The following is a 20936-nucleotide window of genomic DNA, read 5'->3' as shown; positions in this document are numbered from 1 at the left end:
GGCAAATGATATTCAGCCCGCCTAACACTCATGGGTGCAGCGTTCTCTCGAGAGCTGCACGGCGCAGGGCGGCTGGTTCTGAGGTCGCTGCCAGCCGGGAGGCACCGCCGAGCTGGGGATTCAGTCTGGGGCTGCCCTATCCCCTCGGCAACTCCTCAAATACCTGCTTTCCCCTCATCTTTCCGCGAGCGCCGCAGCTATGCCAGCCGGCACCAGGCACTTTTATAGAAGTGGAGACCACGTTTTCCCCTCCCCCTTGAGAGCTCGGTATTTTCATATTTCAAGTGTTATCATAAAAATGTTTTAAACTGGGGAAGGGAAAAAGAAAAAAAGAGAGAGGGGAAAAAAAAAAAAGCAGGGGGGTAGTAGAATCTCTGTGGCTTCGTGACTGGAGGCGGTGCTGAAATTACCGGCTTTGAAGAACCTGTCTGCAAAGTTTCGTCCAATCGTTTCAGGCTTTCCGCTTATTCCCTGTTGTAACTAAATACTGCTGTAAGAACAGCTGAAGTCCTTTGTTGGAAATGTGTGATCGCAGTCTCTACAGATCTGGCTACGTTGGTTCTCTCTTGAATTTGCAATCTCCAGATTCCTTTTATTTTCCTAATTTGCGGGCTAATGGCAGTCAATTGGCTGCTCTGCCCACCATTTCCTACCCCCGGAGCTCGATCCCCTGGACTTGTTCAAGCTCGTGCGCAGCCCAGCCGCAGAGCCACGCGTTCAGCGGCGCGGCACAGCCGTACCTCCCCGGCTCAGTTCCAATCAACATCGGCTCCAACGGCAGCAAAGAGTGCCTGGAAGACAACACTAAATATTACGCCCACGACGCGAGCTCCAAACCAGAGGAGAGATGCAGGCAGAGGCAATCTTTTGCAAATGACCCGACTGTTACTCACGCAGCCAACTTAAAGCCCGTAAAGTATGACCACTCGAGCCTGCAGAGAAGTTTGCATGGTTCTGCTGCTCTTTTTGAAGTGAACTCCTGCACTTCCAGCTTAAAGGAGGACATCAAGAATTCCGTCAACTTGAACCTGACAGTTCAGCCCGCAGCAGTCCAGTCATGCCTCAGACCTTCAGTGCAGGATGGTATGCCTTAAATATCTCGCTTTATGTAGAAGCGACCTAGAGATACTTGCTTTCTAAGAGATGTCTGTAATTGTTTTATAAACCTTCTATAACCCATTCGGAGCGATAATCGCTAGATCCGATATGGGGGTAGATAGAAATTGTGCTGTCAAATGTGCCTTGCCGAATTTGCCAACCTAGCTTAGCCCTGTTATCTTGCGGGTTTATTTGCATATTCCCTTTAATACGCAGACCTGATCCACTAAATTATCGACGTGTTTGTTGTAGGTTTGCCTTGGTGCCCCACCCAGGGGAGATCAAGAAAGAAACGGAAACCTTACACAAAACAGCAAATTGCTGAATTGGAAAACGAGTTTCTCCTCAATGAGTTTATTAACCGACAGAAGAGGAAAGAACTATCAAACAGACTGAATTTAAGTGATCAGCAAGTTAAAATTTGGTTTCAGAACCGGCGGATGAAAAAGAAAAGAGTAGTAATGCGGGAGCAGGCGCTTTCTATGTACTAGAGCAGAGTCCACCCATTCCTGCATGAACTTTTGTGCCCGGAGTGTTCACCCTTAGAGTAGAGCGTATTCGCGAGTGCAACGCGGGGAGTGTGTGGGTTTTGCCATTTAAACCAAGCTCTCGAAATGCGTAAGATCCCAGAGCAAATTGGCAAACGCCTAGTTCTTAGACAAAATGAAGAAGACAAGTCGGACAAGCATGGAAACCTCTATTATCAGCTTTTTACCTTTCTTTCTCCATTTATATAGATTTTCCTCCTCCTTTTTACCCTCTCTTTCCCGGAAGAACTAGCTGTGCTAAACTAAAATCGATTTATTCTATCTGTATGTAAACATCATTTTGCAGCAAAATAAAGGAATGACTCCTAGTAAAGACATCAGCTCTGTGAGTCCCGGCTGCTCCTTTCATCTGATGCCCTGCACGCCGGGGCAAGCCTGCAGCGCCGGCTTCTTTTGTGGTTAGGAGTAACCTGCTCGAGCCACGATGGATGAAAGTGGTTAAGAAAGAAACCTTTTTCTATTTTTTCCCCCACACTTCCACTCGGAGCTGCAGATCCGGCCGCAGCCAGGCGTAGAGGGCACGTGACACCCGCGCAAAAATCCGCACGTAATCTGCGCGCCGGCTCTGCCGCTCCTCTTGTGGCTGCCCACCCCAACGGCAGAAGCACGGGCAGAGGGAGAGCTGTGTGCCAGCCGCAGGGGCTGGGCTGCTTCCTGGGCGTACAGGAGAGGCTCGGGTAGAAGTCCTCCTCCATCCCCTTCTCCCACCAGTCCAGTCCCCGGGGGAGTTGGGTCCTGAGGCGGCAGAGGGGCCGCAGAACAGGGAGAAGTGGTCCTCACGTCGCCGACAGCTGCCGCTGCCGTCCCTGGGTGGTCTGACTGGGCCCTACCCTCCCAACGCTGCTGACTTTGGCCTTGTCCAAGCGCTGTCACAAACAAACAGGCGGAGAAGAGCGGGTGATACGCAGGCCGCGACAGGCCAGGATCGGGGCTGGAGCCAGGGCAGGGATAGGAGAAGCCGGAGTCCCATCTCACCCCGAAGTGCTTCATGCACAAGATAAAGAGGCCTGGGCTTTGAATGGGTTTGATTATTTTCTGAGACTGTCCCCGTGGTCGTTTCTGCAGAGGTTTTTATGAAGGAACTTTTTCTTTATTTTTTAATTTTTAAATTTTATTTATTTATTTACTTTCCCCCAAGTATAAACTTCAGAGGATAATCCAACCAGAGAGGCTGGGAGCATTGCCCAGGCTGATTGATTCTGGGTTTAGAACGAGAATTAAATCGATTTTCCTCGCATCTTGCTGATAGGCTTTCTCTGCTGGGATCCGTCAACCTCTGCAGCACCAGAGCAGTCAGGCTGGCCGGGGCTGCAGAGATAGGGGAAATACTACATATTACCTTCACCTGGTGTTCAGAAAGTAAACCCAAAAACAATTTAAAAAAATCAAACATACAAACAAGCAAAAAAAAAAACCCAACACATGCTTCTAGGGTTTTAGGCCTCTTGGTTAAAGGGTTTCCTAACAAAATTCCATCTATATCTATTCCTAATGAAAGGGCATTTCCACAGGTGAAATCTTGGGTTGTGTCTCCCAACAGTATTAATTATGGTTTTGGAGCCTGCGCGATTTTCTGTTATGTAAAGTGCGTTCAGATATGACCATATGCAGCTAGGGCATATACAACAAAGCTAAACACAGGCAACGGCACAAAGCAGATACCTATTTACAGGGGGTTCTTGCTTTCCTAAAGGCAATAAACTCATTATTTCGTATATTTGAACTTTGCTCATTCCTACTCGTTTGGTTGCAAATACTACTCGCAAAGGCACAGTAGTCCAGATGAATTTGGAGGCAAATGCCGGATTTCTAGGCATGCAGAAGTGCAGCCATATTCCTGAAAACGTTTCAGAGAGCCCCAAAGGTGTTGCTCGGGTAGTGTTTAGGTAGGGAGAAGGAAAATCAACCCAGTTTGGAGGCGCTTTTCTCACTGTCCAGAAAGGCCATTCTTACTGCATTGTCCGATACAGACAAAAACCTAACTCTCTCATGGCGGAGTGGCTTCCAGTGGAAAGGCGGGGGCCAAGCAGGAACGGGCAAGAGCTCCCCGAGGGAAAGGGATGTACACCTAGCCATCTACATGCAGATGCACAGCCCTTGGGTCCCTTCAAACCTTACAGGCATTCAGCCCTGGTCAGGGAGCTGGTGCATTGCGGACAATAAAAGTCTCTTCTTTCAGTAGCATTTCCTTAATTGAAAGAAGTAGAAGCAACCCCAATGGTGCAAGCCAGGAGGAAGAAAAAAACAAAACAAACTAAACCATCAGATAAAGCCTCTTATTCTATCCTGGAATACTCTTCAATCAGCTACAGTCAATGAGAAATGGACCCTTTATGCCCTCCTTCCCTGTTCTAATCCATTCCGGCACAACCAGTCCCTTTATTATACGGATGATGTGAAATCAGAAGAGGAATTTCGGATGAAAAGATGCAAAAAGCAGTGTATTATTTATTAAACTTATCTGATACACAACGATGGCTTGTTGCTAAGCTTCTAGTCTAAATCGCCCATGGAATGACAGAAAACAGAAGAGGTAGGATCTAAATTGCGATGTGATGCAAAAGTATGTGTATTATGTGTCTCTGCGTGTGTCTGGGTAGATATTTCATCAGCGCCCGTTGTGCGCACACACAGAAATACATGTTTGCGGGCTCACACTGTGCACGGACACATAGGCGGTAGGAAATGGTGCATGATTTCACGCGTGGCCATACTCCAGGTTCTAGCCATTCCTCTGAAGCAGCGCGCGACGACAGTCATGCCGGGCTTACGGGGAGGCAAACACGCATACGGCAGAGCCGCAGACCCGGGCGCACCCTGTCCGGGCAGCTCTGCCTGCCCACGCCCGCCCCGTGGGCACATGTGTGCACACGCGTGTGCAGCACAGCTGGCGGGCATGCCGCAGATGCACCCAGGTGAGGTTGATGTACTTCACACCCTCCGGATGGATTATTTCAGGTGTCCTCACAGCTGTATTCGTCCCCGTATCCCGGCTTAATGGATGCGTGTGGTGTAGGAGAAAGCAGTGAGCACTAGCTTACTACGGCTCGCATCCCTCCGCAGCATGCAGGCGGCCGTCCATCCCTTTATTTACTCCAACATAAACATCTTTGCATTCCGACCACAGCCTAAGCGTGATAGAGCCCTTCCGAGGGGGCTCTCTGTTCTTTCTCGTTTGATAAGGCTGCAAACGCAACTCGGCTTGTTGGGAATGGCTCTGGATGCCTTTGTGCTTCCTAGAAGAGCATAAATAATTAAAGTTTGGCAGGGAGGAAAAGCTTTCTTGCAGAACTGTAGTGGCAATAAATGAAATGACTCAGAATCTCTTCTCCAGTCGGTTTTTACGAGAGCTGCCAGACAGTGTCTGTTCACGTTCTCCAGATACTAGGGGCGCCATAACAAAGTTAAGGTCAAGTTAGTGTCTTATCTTGGGTGGCACGAAACCACCGCATCTTCTCCAGACGGGAGCATTTTTAACCCGAATGTTATACAAGTCGCCTTAATTTCCACGGAGGGCTTTTGGAAATGTCACTTGGATCTGAATACTTGGTAATTCCAGGCAACGGTTGCAGATGTTTCAAGACGTCTAACGGTAAGGTTTTCACCAGACTGTGTGTATTATGTGCATTTATGTTTTGATGCTGTTTAATGTGGCTAAAGGAAGGGGGGAAAAATAGGAGGGGAGGATATGTAATGCTGAGAGCGGGGCTGGGAACCAACCCCAATGTGAAAATGCTCTGGCAGGCGGGGACCCCCAGCTCTGCCTTGTTCCAGCGGGGTCTCTGCTGCGATATTGGTCTTGCATTCCCCAAATTAGATGGCTTTTCAAGGGACTGCTTCCTAAAAGGGCTGTTTTCGTATTAACAATTCGTCGCCATGTCTTTGAACTTGAATTAGTGAAAACCAGTTGGCTCCTGCGACACAATTTAATTGATGCTAGGATTGCTGTATCGAAAGGAAGGTGAAGGGCTCTGGCTAAGGCGTAATTAGTTGTCAGAACAGTAAAGAACACGAATCTCCTTTTCCCATAGCCATCTCTCTTGATGACATAGGCGATCAGAAACCTGGGGTCACAATCCAAATGGAACCCTGCTCTGCTCTGGTGCAAGCACGGAGTAGTAAATGACACAGGAGCCATTTTAACTGCAGGCATCATTTTTAAGGAGGTTGTTCATGTGTTGCAGCAGAATTGAGAGGGCTCAGAAGTTACTGATAGAAGCAGTGAATGGTGTTCTTGTACATTGATTACTAGTGATACCTTGCGAGAGTCTATCTGCTGGAAACAATGTGTGGCGTTTCAGGTGGTTTGCGAGGCACCAAGGCAAAACTACAGTACTGTACAAAGGAAAGGATAAAGGGAAGAAAGGAGGAAGAAGGAATGTGTTTCATCTTATCTGCCTGGCTTTGGTCTTGGTTTTGAAAGAAGACAAGCTGGGCTGCAGTGTGGAAGCCCCTGAGGCTGCCCTCGCCTTCTCTGGTTGCCCGTGGGATGCAGAATGGGCCGTGCCGGTGGCGGCGGCGAGGGGGTGTGGGGGAGGCTGCGGGGCGCAGCCGCGGCTACGGGGCTCCCGCCCTTGGAGCCTCTCCGCGGCGCGGAGCCGGGGGCGCGCAGGAGGCGCCCGCGGCGGCGGGGCGCGCAGCCTGCCTCCGGCAGACCCCACGGCGGGCACCGCCGCCTCGCGGAGCCGGGGCCCCCAAGGGCCTTCCACACACTCGCCCACGGCGCTTTGGGGCCAGTTCCCTACCTGCCTGGCTCTCTGCTTGCTGTGGGTGACGAAGACTGCCTTTTCGCAAGAGATCTCGGGCCTGCTGCCTGACTAGAGCACCCGGGGATTGCTCGGGTGGCAGGGGACGACCCTGCTCGGCGTTGAAAGCTCGCCTAGATTTCGGGTTGGTTTGGAGAGCAGCATGTGGCGGGGACACTCTGGCTATGCTGTTCAGTGGCGAAAAAAAGGCATTTCCATAGAAAGCTGGCAAACGTTTCCGAAATGAGGAATAGCTCCAGCATAGGGCCATTGCTGCCGCGCGTTTTTTATTCTCTTCTCTTTTTAGCCTTTGTGGCACGTTTTGTGCTCGCTTGTGTAACTAATATTTTAAGGAGAAAAAGAAAAATAATTTTTAAAAAGAGTCCTCGAAGGCAGGGCGGCCGCAGGGCTGGCGGGTGTTGTGCATGTTCCTCGCTTCCAACTCTGCTTTTCCCTTCCAATGAAAATTAACATTTTGTTGAGAGTTGGAGACAGAGGGAACAGAGGTCACTTTGTGTGCTGCTCTGCTTCCCAAGGAAAGCGTGCTTGGTGGACTTCTCTTCCTGTCCTAGCCCTTTGCTTTCCAGAAGAGCCCGAAAGTGTCTCACTTTCATAAAGCCGGCTACTGAGAGATGTTCTGTTTGCGTATTTCTCATTTCAGTTTGTCTCTGGCGCCCTGACACAAGCGCGCAGTGTTTGGGCTTATAAGCGAGGGGAAATGAGGTGATCGGGACTCAGGCTTTGAATTTCGTGACCGGTTTTGATGCCAACTGTGGACTGCTAGAGCCGGACGGGCAGATCCACTAGTGCGCTCGAGCGTGTGAATGGGACTTGGCTTTCCTGAGTGAACCTTGCCCGCCCATCATCTGCCGGAGGGGCCGCCAGCCAGCACCGCTCTAACGAGGAGCAATAGCGGTTCCGAACTGAGCCCGGCCAGGAGCCCGCACCCAGCGCTCCGGGGACTGGCAGTGCTCCTCGCTTCCCGTGGAGACCGGCGGGCCGGGCGACTATGCGGACAGGGGGCTGCGCCCCTCAGGGCTTCCCCTGCGCCGGGCTCCGGAGGTGGGCAGGCGCCTGCCCGGCCCCAGGTGATCAGCCGCACCACCTATGTGTGTCTCATTGCCTGGTGGAAGGATGAGGGGGAAAACCGACGATATTTGTACAAACGCTGCGCTCCTCTCCCCGTGCTGGGAGGGCTCTTTGGAGAGATCTTAGGACCCTTTCCGAGGGGCTGATATAGATATAAGGACATTTCTACATCGCGTCACGTGACATAATTACCACTAGAATCAATCAAGATGAATTGCACGTCAGCACACGGTGGGGATTTTTTCTTAGTTGATCCTGTCCAAACCCTCTTGTGCAATAGATGGATCTTGTTCAATGCATTGAAGCCTCCTGGTTGCTTGCAATCGCAAAAAGGAAGACATGACTGAGTTTGACGATTGCAGTCACGGCACATCCAATATGTATCTGCCAGGGTGCACTTATTACGTCTCACCCTCAGATTTCTCGACGAAATCCTCTTTTTTGTCGCAATCGTCGTCCTGTCAAATGACTTTTCCTTATTCTTCTAATTTGCCTCATGTCCAACCTGTGCGCGAAGTAGCATTCAGGGAATACGGATTAGAGCGCAGCAAATGGCAATATAGGGGCAGTTATGCTCCTTATTACTCAGCTGAAGAGGTGATGCACAGAGACTTTCTGCAGCCTGCGAACAGGAGGACGGAAATGTTATTCAAAACGGACCCTGTCTGCGGCCACCACGGACCGTCTCCCGCTGCCTCCAACTTCTACAGCTCGGTGGGGAGGAACGGCATCCTGCCGCAAGGATTCGACCAGTTTTACGAGACAGCCCATGGACCCCAATACCAGCAGCACTCCGAGGGCGAGGGGGACGTGGACAAGGGCGACTTGAAAGCCCAGAACAGCACTTGTAGTAAAACACCTTCCAGCCAAGAGAAGAAAGTGACACCAACAAACAGCGCCGATTCCCCTTCTGGTGAGGCTGTTGCAGAGAAGAGCAACAGTTCAGGTAGGTATCAGTAGTAAATTGGGGGCAAGAGTACAAGGCCAACACTTTGTCAAGCCGCATTTTATGTGCAATTTTATAAGCATCCAAAGGATTTTATATATCCTATAAGATTTCCTTTACCGTTGTAAAGCGTGTTTACGATAGGAAACCAATTTAGGTGGGCTTAAGGTATTCTTGGAAGAGGATATTAATTGTTATTAAATTGTTGATTTGGTGGGGGAGAGACGGGGAGATTTCACAGGTAGTGCTCGGAGCTGCCTTCGGTTTAAAGCTTAAGATCTTCATTTGTTTGGGGCGGGGGGGGGGGGTGGGTGGGTGTGGGGGGTGTGGGGGGGTGGTGAGAGGAGTTTGAGAAACTTGGAATTTTTCCAGCCCATTTAAATATCTGTCTGTATTGCTTGGTGTGTTCTCTTTTAAGGAGAAGTTGGGAAATACACGCACTTTTTTTTTGTCCCACAGAGAGTAAAAACCCCAGGAATGCATGTATATTTTTTTTTTTTGTTTAACTGCTAGAGAGTTGTTTTCTAGGCAATGGGATACTGTCAAGGTCTCTGATCTCTTCCTAGCTGAACATGTTCGTAGCAGCAGCATAAATCAGTTTCTTCTCTCTTGAATTCCAGCAATTCCCCAGCGATCAAGGAAAAAGAGGTGTCCCTATACTAAATATCAGATAAGAGAACTGGAACGAGAGTTTTTCTTCAACGTGTACATAAACAAAGAGAAAAGACTGCAGTTGTCTAGAATGCTCAACCTTACTGACCGGCAAGTTAAAATCTGGTTTCAGAATCGACGGATGAAAGAAAAGAAATTGAACAGAGATCGACTCCAGTATTTCACTGGGAATCCCCTGTTTTGAAAAATTAAAAAAAAAAAAAAAGGAAACTTTTTTTTTTTTTTTTTTTTTTTTTTAAGAGAAAGGGCAAGACAGAACGAAGAAAGAAGGAAAACAAAGAACATCTCGGTCTCTTTGACCTGCCATCTGAATGAAAAACTAGATTGGTTTACATGATCCATCCACCCTGCGGAACTCAAAGTTTCATTTTCATGTGCAACTCCACACACTGAATGGCCACTGGAGATTTCGGGGCTTGGCGAAGCAGATGCCTGATAAAGAGAAACTAGGGTAAATCCAACTGCTCACTCTCAAGTGCTTCTCGCCAAAGGTGCTTTTTTCCTCTCTCACAGTACCAGCAATGGACCTGCAGTTTGTCTGGTAGTTTTTGCGTACAATTAATTGAGTTCGGGGGGATCCGTTGTTGCTTTTGAGCTAGGGTAACACTTTTCCTCCCTTTAAGTGAATGCAGTTTATTTAAGAGATGGTAAATGTACGTGCGTTACATATAAAATATATATATATGTTTCTACTGTCTTTCAAAAGCATGGGCCACTGTCTTTTATGTGAATAAATGGTTTATGGTAAAGTTAAGGTTATAAGTTCCGTGCAATCTATGGATTTCAATTTCTGAAGGAACATAGTTCTTCCTGGGCTAGAGCCAAGTTCGGTTAAATAATAACGAGAGGAAGCCTTATCGGGTTGTTTTAAATGCATTTTAATTAAGCAGTTCAGATATCTAACTCTCCCTTTGTAAGTATGCTCTGAGGCAAGGCCAACATGGCTGTCTGCGACCATCACTTCTGATGGTGCTACAATTACTATAAATAACGAAAAAGGTTGGGGTTTAACGCGGTCGGGCTCCCAACAAGCCCAGAATCCCCAAAACCAGTGACTGTTTACTTGTTAGTGAAGAGTGAGACGGGAAGACCGAGGTCTCAGAAAGAGTGAGACGAGAGGGAGCTATAAACAATTGGCATTAGTAGGACGGGGAAGGAAAACCTAACAAAAAAAAAAAATAAACCCCTTTTGGAGGTAAAGGGATTGATCTCTTAGCTACGATTGCCGGGCAGGAAAATCGCAGCCGACTCTCGGCCGGGGCGCAGCGCGGTGCCGGGCGGTGGTGGGCCCTGTGCGGGGGCAGGCAGCAGGCGGAGGTCCGCTCCGCTCCTCTCCGCGCCTCGCTGTTTTATCCTGCCTGACCTGACTGGGCTGTTTACAAAACCTTGAACTGTCTAGACAACACCATAAAACCCGAGCTTCTAAACAGCTTAATTGGGTTATATTATACACCTTCTGGTGGGTGAAAGAGAGATTTCCGCAATGTGCAATAAAGGCGAGGAGTGAGAAAAGAATTTGCCTTTTTTGAATAGGACGAAGTGGCTCTCCCTACGCTTGCATGCATGGAAGGCAAAAGTGTTCAAATTAGTCAGGAAAAGCTTGAGGATTAAAAAAATCGAGACATGGAAACAGAGGGAAAAAAAAAAAACTTAAACCCTTTAGCAAGAAAAACATAAGTGTATGCCTTTGAACTTCCAAAATGTCAAGGTCATCACCTTTAACCTTTCTGAATAATTAGGCGCCTTAAGGTTCCTCTGTTATTTTCATCCACCACCCACTCTCTCTTTCTCCCTCCCTTCCTCTCTCACACACATGCACAACCACACACACACTTATTACCACATAGCTGGCCATATTAGCAAGTACGTTCTAACGCAGAGAAAATCCCATCTGGGTCGAGGTGAGCTCTCCACGGCGTGCAGGGTGCATGGCCCGCTCCAGTCCCCGCCAGCTGGAACACGGTGGCCTCCTCGCTTTCCTTCCCTTTTTATTCCCCGATTTCGAATCAAATCTTTTCTTTTTCTAGATTAAACCAAACCAAAATTTAAGAACAAAACAAAACAAAAAACTCGAAGCCAACACAAAATAAAAACCCATACTACACCCACAAAAACGGACCAAAACCAAAACAAAACCCCAAACAAACAAAAAAATCCATGTGAGTGCTGTAGGAAATGCTTCATAATTTAGGGAGAAAGACGGCATTTCTGTGCAGCTTTTCTGCGGATGTGCATTTTCTCACAAAGCTCAGTAATTAGAAATGCGCGGAATCGCGGGGAATTTCTCAAAGCATTTCTCCTGACCTTATCGGAAAATTCTCGAGTCTCTCTCGAACCTTAATCCACAGGACAAGAACGAGTTGTTTGATTTTCTGTTCCGTGCAGTGTTTTAACAATCTGGTTTAGCTGATTAGGACACTGCACAAGAGGGCCGCGGAACCTAGCATTAATCTCAGTGATAGCAGTTTTAGGTTTCTATTTTGAAAAGAAAGGAACAAACCCATGACTGCGAGCAGATTGAGCAGCGGAGAAGGACCCGGGAGGAGAGGCAATTGCCGGTGCTCGGCGGCCGGCGGCCACCGGAGGGCGCGCCCAGGCGCTGCAGTGCCACCTCCGTCCTGCCGCTCCCGCCCGCCTGCCCCTCATCATCATTCCTCTGCTAATAAAATATCTAATATATAAGTAACGATAAGATTTCAAGGCCTTCCAAATGAGAAAATAAAGCATCAAAAAGATTTATTAAACAAATAACCTGTAACCGTGACGTGCTGGAGAAATATGCCACTTTAAAAGAATTTTTTTTGGGGGGGGTTTGTAATCTTTTATAATGCATCCGAGCTTTAAAGAATATCCTATAATTTTAAGAAAGAAAACAACAACAAACAAACAAACAAACACTCCAGCAAAACCCCACAACCGAGTGATATTTACAATTCGTTCCCTAGGATGAAAATCTTTTTACTCTTTAAGGACAGCCTTAATGCAGATGGAACAAAAGTAATTTAAAACCCTATGCATTTCCACAGTTTATCTTCGATTGTTATGCTAGACTTTTCTTAAATAAGCCTCTCGGTATAGAAAGCATGATTTTAAAACGTATTTTATTTAAAGGCGAGATTAACATTAGATCCTGAGAGTGCTTATTTTTTAAAAGAAAGAGAGATTAAAGAGAAAATAAGATATTTTTAATATCTGAACATCCCCTTGCCAAGGCATTGCTGAATGCAATCCGTCTCCTTAAAAGTGCTATGGAGATCTATTAAAATGAAACTAGAGATTAGAAAATTAAAATGAAGCTTATGAATTTCCTGCATGCTCTCTAGTGACAGAGCACATTTTGGTTTTCTGTTTTATTTTTCTGTTTTATTTTTTACCTTCCTATGCACACTTTTGGCCAGAATCTGATGTAAGAAAGGGCTTTGCTGCTTTCTGTTCATTTCACAGAATTCATAGAAATCTATTTCATGTTGGCTCAGCCATATTACACATTTTTTAAAGCCCAGTCTCTCGTGAAAGCATTTGTTGGCACTTAGTTTGTTGGGTTATTTACTGGGGTTGTTTTGTTTTGGTTTTTTTTAGAAGTTCATTGTTAACACTTTCCTAGAAATAGCCTTTCCGTCGGTAATAGAATGGCATTGTACAACCCAGAATCCATGGGTTCTCGGATGCCAAAGGTAGTCATTGCAGGCTCAGTTGATCCCTATCTCTCGAGGGAATTACCCATTTTGAGAGGGAAACCTTTAGCGAAGTTTTTGCGTTTGTTTTTCTTGGCGTGAGAGTGCTGCTTGTGAGAGCCCACACCAACCCCAGCCCTTTCAGCCTTCGTTCGAGGGGCTTTAAACCCTCGCAATGACACTGAGGCCGATCTCAGCGGATGTGAACGGGTGATGTGAGACAGGATGTGTTGTTAATTAAAAAAAAAAAAAAAATCCAGTTTTTCCTTCTTTTGAATCATCACATTTACGTGATGATTCTGTACAAGTCTATAACCTCTTACATATATTTTTAAATTATGCTTTATTTACTATTTTCTCTGTTTTATTCCTTTAGACAGAAAGGGCTGTGAGCTATTTCCAAATGTCTTTGCGCTTGTCCTTTAAGTAGAATGAAAAGGGTGTTTGCTTATTTTCTGATTAAACTACAGATGCGGCACGAATGTGCCGAAAGATATATGTACAGCCCAAATATCGAGGCTGAGGGCTGCACTGGTGACCAATCTATGTGTTACAATCTGACCGTACCAGATACACATTTTTGTGTCCACAGAAATATAGAAATACAATAGAGGAAGGGCTGAGGGGGAAGCTGGCAGTACAGTGAGTGCTACTGTGTGATCCCCACGCTCAGGAACAACAGCTTTGAAGAACTGGCCAATGTGCTAGATTGTTTATTTTATAAGCTTTCGTATTTAGGAAAAGGCATAATGTCATCAGTATGTGTGTGTGTGTCCCCCTCTCTCAGTAAAAAAAAATCCAGGGAATCTGAGCCATCATTCCAGACGCTGACTCTTTCTATTAAAATATATAGCATAGAAATCTGGGCAACGTGACAGTTGCATTATTAAAAGAAGAAAGGACACGATATCTTAGCCAATATTTTTTTCCCTTCCTTCAATAAAAACTATCCTTCTATCTCTCTGCAATAATACAGTGTGGCACAAAATATACAATCTGCTCTTTTAAAGATATCTTAAATAAAATGCTGGAATCGAGTAAATTAAAGAAATGTTATTAAAAGTTTCCTAGATTCCAGCCTGTTTTGAAAAGAATATGTTTGTCTCGATACCTTTGTTACTGAAGGCATCTGCGAAATATCTGGCCTCTTTCATACCTCCCTCCCATCCCCCCTCCATAATGAGACACAAACACGGCAAATTGCAACAATAAGAATCCTCAGCACAGCCGAGACAAAAAATAATCATATCACCAGTAATAAGGTTTAGGAAGATAAGGCAGTGAAAATTAATCCCTGCCACCGTGTCTGGTAAGCTCAAGTTTTTAGCCCAGACATTTGCTGGAGGAGAAAACTAATGTCTACCTATGCTTTATTACAAACGGTAATTTACATCTGCATGGACCCACTACTTGGGTTTTTTTTGGATGGTTGTGGGTTTTTTTTCCTTTCCTTCCTTGTTGGAAAAAATATGGGGCTCTGAGAGCAAAACATTTATATATCAATGTAGATTGTATATCTCATTTATTGCACAATATTGATTTATTTATTAATGTTAATTACTTGATTCCATTTTAATATGATTTAAACCAAGACTGACATTAAATGCCCAGAGCCTAAGTCCTCAGTTCCCCAGTGGCTCTCACATGTTTATTCAACTTCTGTTTACATCAGACTTAAACTTTCCTAATGTTCATTTTCAATAAAAAATTAATGGCCATTTTTAGAAACCCTTATGATTTATCGTGAGCCAGAGGTCTTATGAAGCCTTTTGCCAGTCCTGAATGCGTTATTTAAATAATTATCATCACAGTCATCGTCTCAGTTTCCACGTAGTGACATGGAAGAAATTAATATTTTCAATGTAAAAAAAAAAAAAAAATAGAGATCCCTCATGTCTAATCAGGACCCAAGAAGTCAGCCCCTCCAGCACCACCGGGACTGCTGTGGAAAGCAGCTCCGCATTCCCTTATTGTTTTAACTTTACTATGGGAGAAACCCGCTTCAAACCTCTGCGCTGGTGCTTCAGCTGGGATATTTCTGGGATCCCCTTTTCTTAAAAAGTGTGAATACAGATTATGAAGGAGGCATTTGCTAGGCATAAAATTCCTGATTAGATTTAACAGTCAAGTTTTAAATTGCGTCAAGCAAAACAGTATTTGATTTCCTTAAGCTCTGTGGGTTGTCTGGGCCGTAGTGGAAGAAGAGGAAATTGCTAGAAGACTAGCGGGGGGACGCCGCTCTCAGAAGAGCGTCATGGGCTCGGCCGCGGCTCATCTCCCGGCGCAGGAGTCTTAGCAATGGCTCTGATCATGATCTTAAGCAGGCTGCTAGCCGCAGCGCCCGCTCCGCGACTCAGTCCTCGGCGGCGGCGAAGCGTGCCCGGGGCGTGCAGGGCTGCGCCCGGCGTCTACAGCGCTGCTGGCAGACCTTGAGAGCAGCTAGTATTGCGAAGATAGTACTGAAACTCTCCGTCAACCCAGGAGCTGGAGGCTCCGTCTATAAAAGACACTGGCTCTTAACCTGACAATGATGTTGTATTTGAACAGCTGCGATAAGGTTTTGAAAGGTCTGTCTCATTGCCACAGAGAAATTTTAAACAAGGTTGTTGTTTCCATCAGCATAAAGTATACAGTAGAGTGCAAAACAGCCAAATGCCAGGAAACGGGAAAATTCAAATCCACGCTCGTGGAAAACGCACGTTTTCAGCTGGGTGAAAAGACGCATTTGATTTTTTTAAAAAATCCTTTCACGTGCTAATCTGCTCTTGGGGATCTGAGGGTAGAAAGGCCCAAAATAAACAGGCGGATGAATCTGGAAACAAAAATTATCAACAAGTTCACTTTCTCGGCATGAGAGTGTTAGACAGCATTAGTCCCAGAAGATAAAAAACACTCCAGTTTGAGCATATTTCAAAATAAAAATTATATCTCTTTTTTTAAATAAAAAATGAAAAAAAAAAGAAAACAAAGAGGAGAGAGAAGGAAAAGAAAGGAAAAAGGAAAGGAAAAAGGAAAGGAAAGGAAAGGAAAGGAAAGGAAAGGAAAGGAAAGGAAAGGAAAGGAAAGGAAAGGAAAGGAAAGGAAAGGAAAGGAAAGGAAAGGAAAGGAAAGGAAAGGAAAGGAAAGGAAAGGAAAGGAAAGGAAAGGAAAGGAAAGGAAAGGAAAGGAAAGGAAAGGAAAGGAAAGGAAAGGAAAGGAAAGGAAAGGAAAGGAATAAACAATTTGCACTATCACTGCTATAAATTTAATAACTCCAGGTGTAAATAAGGGCGTGAAGTGGAGGGAAAAACAGGCAAACACATTTAAATGCTCGGATAGAAAATTCTGATTTGCCATGTATACCGTTACTGTTGGCTTCGTGGTTGTTTGGTTTTTTTGTTATTCTTAAAAATTAAAGAAAAAAGGAAAGAAAGAAAAAGCTGCTCGAGGAGTTGCAGTGAGGATACGCGTTTCTCTATTATTTTTAATGAGCAATACTATGGAAGGAGAAATAATCTTGAGGATGCATTCAGTTTCCAGGGTAAGTGAAAACACGACCTTTTTTTTTTTTTTTTTTTCCCAGGCGGTGGAGTGAGAATTGTAAAAAGATTTTAGGAATGTAGCTTCCCTATAAAACTCGAGTTATGACAAAAGTCTAGCTTTTAATATTTGACGATTTGTGTTAAAACAAAAATTGACCTTCTCGGTTAGCAGTAAGGAAAAAAATCAATAGTATAATTTTCAATAATTCATAACGCGAACGCCATTATGCTAAATCTTAACTATTAATCTTATCCTTTACAAAGTCTCGATTGATTTGTTAATAAAATATCCTCCTGTGCGCGGCAACAGAGGGTATAACTCTTGAAAAAGCTTCAGAAGCAAGAAAATTACCAAGTAGCCCAAGAATGTAGATGAGGCTTTTATTGATCGCCCCTGATTCTCTTTAATACGCATTAATAAATCCCGCAACCTTTTGTCCCCGCACTTGTCAGAAGTGGGGCTTTTACAGGAGCCATGGCGGGCAGGCACGTCTTCTCTCCCGCCGCGCCTCCCTCGAGCTTCCGCGCCCGCGGTGGCTCCGCGGACAGTGGGTGGGGGAGCGTAGGGGGCAGAGCCGGCAGCGGGGCCCAGGCCCGGGCCGGCCGTGCTGCCGCAGCGCGGGCGGCGGCGCGGTGCGGTGCCGGGTGCGGTGCCGGCGCAGCGGCCTAGGGGTCGCTGTTGACCGCGGCGGGGTGCGGCGGGGCGGCGCGGCGGGGCGCGTCAGCGGCGGGGCGGTGGGGCGCGGGGCGGCGGGCGCTGCCATTGGCCCGGCTGTCATGTGGTCGCGCGGAGGCATCCGCAATTACACGGGAATGTTTTCCTAGAGATGTCAGCCTACAAAGGACACAATCTCTCTTCCTCAAATTCCGCCCCAAAATGTCCTTTCCCAACAGCTCTCCTGCCGCTAATACTTTTTTAGTAGATTCTCTCATCAGTGCGTGCAGGAGTGACAGTTTCTACTCCAACAGCGCCAGCATGTATATGCCACCTAGCACAGACATTGGGACGTATGGGATGCAAACCTGTGGACTCCTTCCGTCTCTGGCTAAAAGAGAAGTTAATCACCAAAATATGGGTATGAATGTACATCCTTATATACCTCAAGTAGACACTTGGACAGACCCGAACAGATCTTGTCGAATAGAACAACCTGTTACACAGCAGGTCCCCACTTGTTCCTTCACTACAAATATTAAAGAAGAAAGCAATTGCTGCATGTATTCCGATAAGAGATCCAAACTAATTTCTGCAGACGTCCCTTCCTACCAGAGGCTGGTGTCTGAATCATGCCCCATTGAGAACCCCGAGGTTCCCGTCCCAGGATATTTTAGACTGAGCCAGACCTACGCCACTGGGAAAACCCAAGAGTACAATAATAGCCCTGAAACGAGTTCAACTGTAATGTTACAGTTAAACCCTCGCGGCAGCTCCAAACCGCAGATATCTGCTCAACTTCAGCTGGAAAAGAAAATGAATGAAAACCCGAGCAACCAAGACAACACAGCTAAAGTCTCTCAAGTGGAAAGTCCTGAGCCCAAGTCCACGTTGCAAGACGAACGGAGCTGCCTGCCCGAAGGCTCAGTGTCCAGCCCAGAAGTCCAGGAGAAGGAGAGTAAAGGTCTGTATTACCGAGTTTAAGCCGTGCCGTGGTGTTACTCCAACACGCCAGCACCATAAAGCACGCTCGAATATACTAACGAGCATCACAGCCATCACATTTAATGCTAAGGAGTATTGGGCTGCAGGTGCTGTGTCTCTGAAGACTTTGGCAGGCAAAAATGCCACACAAAAGGGTCCAAAGATTTTCTGTAGAGGTCTGCCTCTCTCTCATGCATGCAGACCGCCTCTGTGATGCGGGGAATATAGCCGTGTGCTCCTTAATGAGCTGCAGCAGCCAAAAGCAGCCCCATACCTCTGAAAAAGCAGGTCTGGAGGTTGTAAAATACGACCAGCTCAACTTTTCTCTCATAATATTTCACTGTTTTTTTTTCCTTCCTCTTTTCCCACTGAGCCTTACTGCGGTTTGATTGCACTTAAAGATAATTGCGATCCTTCTAAAATAGGTGAGGAATAGGTGCTACCAGGATGGGTAAAGTTGGAGACAAATGCACAATGAAAACAAAAGCCCGCTATCTGCCTCGTCCAAAGGTGGAATATTTCAATGTGGTGCTTAGATTCGTCTCCAAAAGTGCAATAATATTTTGAATTTTTTTAGAAAGTTGAAGGTGGTGGCAATCCGATTTTATTTTCCCTTTGAAAGTGCACTAAATTCTTCCTTTCGAATGGCGTGGTCAAAGAATCCCAAAGAGCGAAATTTTCTCCTATCAAATTGTACTTTGCAACCTCTAGGTCGATTTTTACCTTACGTGTGCATGGAGATTATCTTTATCTGAATTGTGTTTAACAGTCTAGGTCTAGGTTGATGTGGAGCAGATTTCTTTCTGATGGGGAAAAAAAAATAATCCAAAATTAAAAAAAAAAAAATCCGAGACAGAAGGTATTACTTTCTTGTACATGCTTTCGACTGGGAAAATGCCTGTGTCTGTTTCTAGGTGTGCTCATATAATTCAGCTGATGGCTGGGGGGTTGCTGCTTCAAAATACAGTGCGAGAGTATTTCATAATGGGGATATTTTCATAGCAAGTGTCGTGGAAGCCCGAGGCGGCCATGGCGAGGCCAGACCCTTTAAAATGTGGCCATGAGGCTGACGGCAAGTTAAATATTGTTGAAATGCTGAAAACTTGAGATCCCGTTTCTGGTAGGGCAGGAGCGTGGACTTCTGCAAGGCACGGTGCTGTGTGGTGGGTATGGACGAGCCTAACCTGGCAGCAGGACTCCTCTCTGTGCCCAAGCTATCTTTAATGCCCACATCTACCATATCTGCCAGACACTGCTGAGGAGGGGTCATGGCCAAGGGTACATTCTAACAGCCTGAGGTATTTTTGATTTTTTTTTCTTCTTCTTTGATTTTGATAGAGGAAATCAAGTCTGATACTCCAACAAGCAATTGGCTAACTGCAAAGAGTGGCAGAAAGAAGAGGTGTCCTTATACTAAACACCAAACACTGGAATTAGAGAAAGAGTTCTTATTCAATATGTATCTCACTCGAGAGCGCCGTCTAGAGATCAGTAAGAGCGTAAACCTCACTGACAGGCAGGTCAAGATTTGGTTTCAAAACCGCAGAATGAAGCTCAAGAAGATGAGCAGGGAGAACCGAATCCGGGAATTGACCGCTAATCTGACCTTCTCTTAAACCCTAACCCCGGGGGGGGCACCAGTGAGGAATGGGCACAGCACCGCCACTTGTTAAAGGCAGGAGAGACTCTGGCAAAACTCGGCATTTTCAAGTTTTGTTTTGTTTGTTTTGTTTTTCTGATAGAATGTGACTCTTCGTCCTTCTTCTAGCGCTGCAAGTGAATATGTATTACTATGATGAGTATATATAAAACCTAGCACGTGTAATTTATTTTTGTTCTCATCGTAATGCAGGGTAACTATTATTGAATATTATAATTTGGTCTTAACTTATTGGAACTGTTGAACATCCAAGCAATGTGACTTTTTCATGTTTTTACTAACAAAATGGTATTTATGTGGGGCTGTTACACGGGCCATAACATTTTGAGTAAATTCAATACTTTAAGAAAAGGGCGGGGGAGGAGGGGGAACTTTGAGGTTGGGGGGAAAGAGAAGCACATTATAATGTAACTATCCTCGCAAATGAATTTAGAGATTGTCCTTCGTAAAATGGAATATTCCCTTCTCCATTGTAGACACATCCTTGTGGTGCATATGTGGAATAGTAGTCTTTCAGCAGCAATATGTCCTTCTTGTGCATGTTCTATTCGCATGTATAATGCAATAAACTCTGTAAACTACTACGGTTCTTTTGATTTTCTACAAATGTTTAAAGTACGGATGCAGGTTGGTTTCCTGATCTTTCTCTATCAGCAGCTTTTTGGACTGATGAACCTTCTCTGCCATTTTCTGGTCTTTGTGTGTGTTTTCTGTCTGGTTTTCTTTCTTTCTCTCCTCCCCCCACTTTCTTTCGTTATTGCTTGCTTTCTCGCTTCTTTCTCTTTCTTTCCTCCTTCCTTCCTTCCTTCCTTCCTTCCTTCCTTCCTTCCTTCCTTCCTTCCTTCCTTCCTTTCTTTCTCTTTCTTTCTTTCTTTCTTTCTTTCTTTCTTTCTTTCTTTCTTTCTTTCTTTCTTTCTTTCTTTCTTTCTTTCTTTCTTTCTTTCTTTCTTTCTTTCTTTCTTTCTTTCTTTCTTTCTTTCTTTCTTTCTTTCTTTCTTTCTTTCTTTCTTTCTCTTCCTTTCCTTCCTTCCTTTCTTCCTTCCTTCCTTTCTTCCTTATTTTATATTTTTTAATTTAATTTAATTTAATTCTATTCTATTCTATTTCTGTTGGGTTTTGTTGTTGTTGTTTGGTTGTTTTTTGTTGCTGTTGATGGTTGGTTGGGTTTGGTTTGGGGTTTTTTCCCTTCCTGTTTTTTTTTAGCATTGGGATGGAGAGTGGGGAGGGAAATTATGTAAAACTAATCCGTTTATAATTATGTCTGTAAACAAATTATTAATTGATAAAATGTTGTGTGATGTTCACAGTCTGACAAACTGAATGACCAAAAAAAAAAAAAAAAAA

At 45.4% G+C, this 20936-nt stretch overlaps 3 protein-coding genes across 3 annotated transcripts; all 3 read left to right on the top strand.

Annotated features, from left to right (window-relative positions):
- The first annotated feature begins 521 nt into the window (after positions 1 to 521).
- Positions 522 to 1589, top strand: HOXD12 (homeobox D12). Its single transcript, XM_054381361.1, has 2 exons — positions 522 to 1083; positions 1351 to 1589. Exons 1-2 carry the CDS (start codon positions 522 to 524, stop codon positions 1587 to 1589), a joined length of 801 nt encoding a protein of 266 aa, XP_054237336.1.
- A 6230-nt stretch (positions 1590 to 7819) lies between these two features.
- Positions 7820 to 9282, top strand: HOXD11 (homeobox D11). Its single transcript, XM_054381178.1, has 2 exons — positions 7820 to 8426; positions 9047 to 9282. Exons 1-2 carry the CDS (start codon positions 7820 to 7822, stop codon positions 9280 to 9282), a joined length of 843 nt encoding a protein of 280 aa, XP_054237153.1.
- Positions 9283 to 17170: 7888 nt separating this feature from the next.
- HOXD10 (homeobox D10) lies at positions 17171 to 19548 on the top strand. Its single transcript, XM_054381166.1, has 2 exons — positions 17171 to 17912; positions 19271 to 19548. The coding sequence occupies exons 1-2, from the start codon at positions 17171 to 17173 to the stop codon at positions 19546 to 19548; spliced, it is 1020 nt and encodes a 339-aa protein (XP_054237141.1).
- Positions 19549 to 20936: the final 1388 nt, after the last annotated feature.

Source organism: Indicator indicator, chromosome 5 (assembly GCF_027791375.1).
Source record: "Indicator indicator isolate 239-I01 chromosome 5, UM_Iind_1.1, whole genome shotgun sequence".
Taxonomy (NCBI): Eukaryota; Metazoa; Chordata; class Aves; order Piciformes; family Indicatoridae; genus Indicator; species Indicator indicator.
Note: the sequence above shows the minus strand (reverse complement) of the source record. Positions and strands in the feature narration are given on the sequence as shown.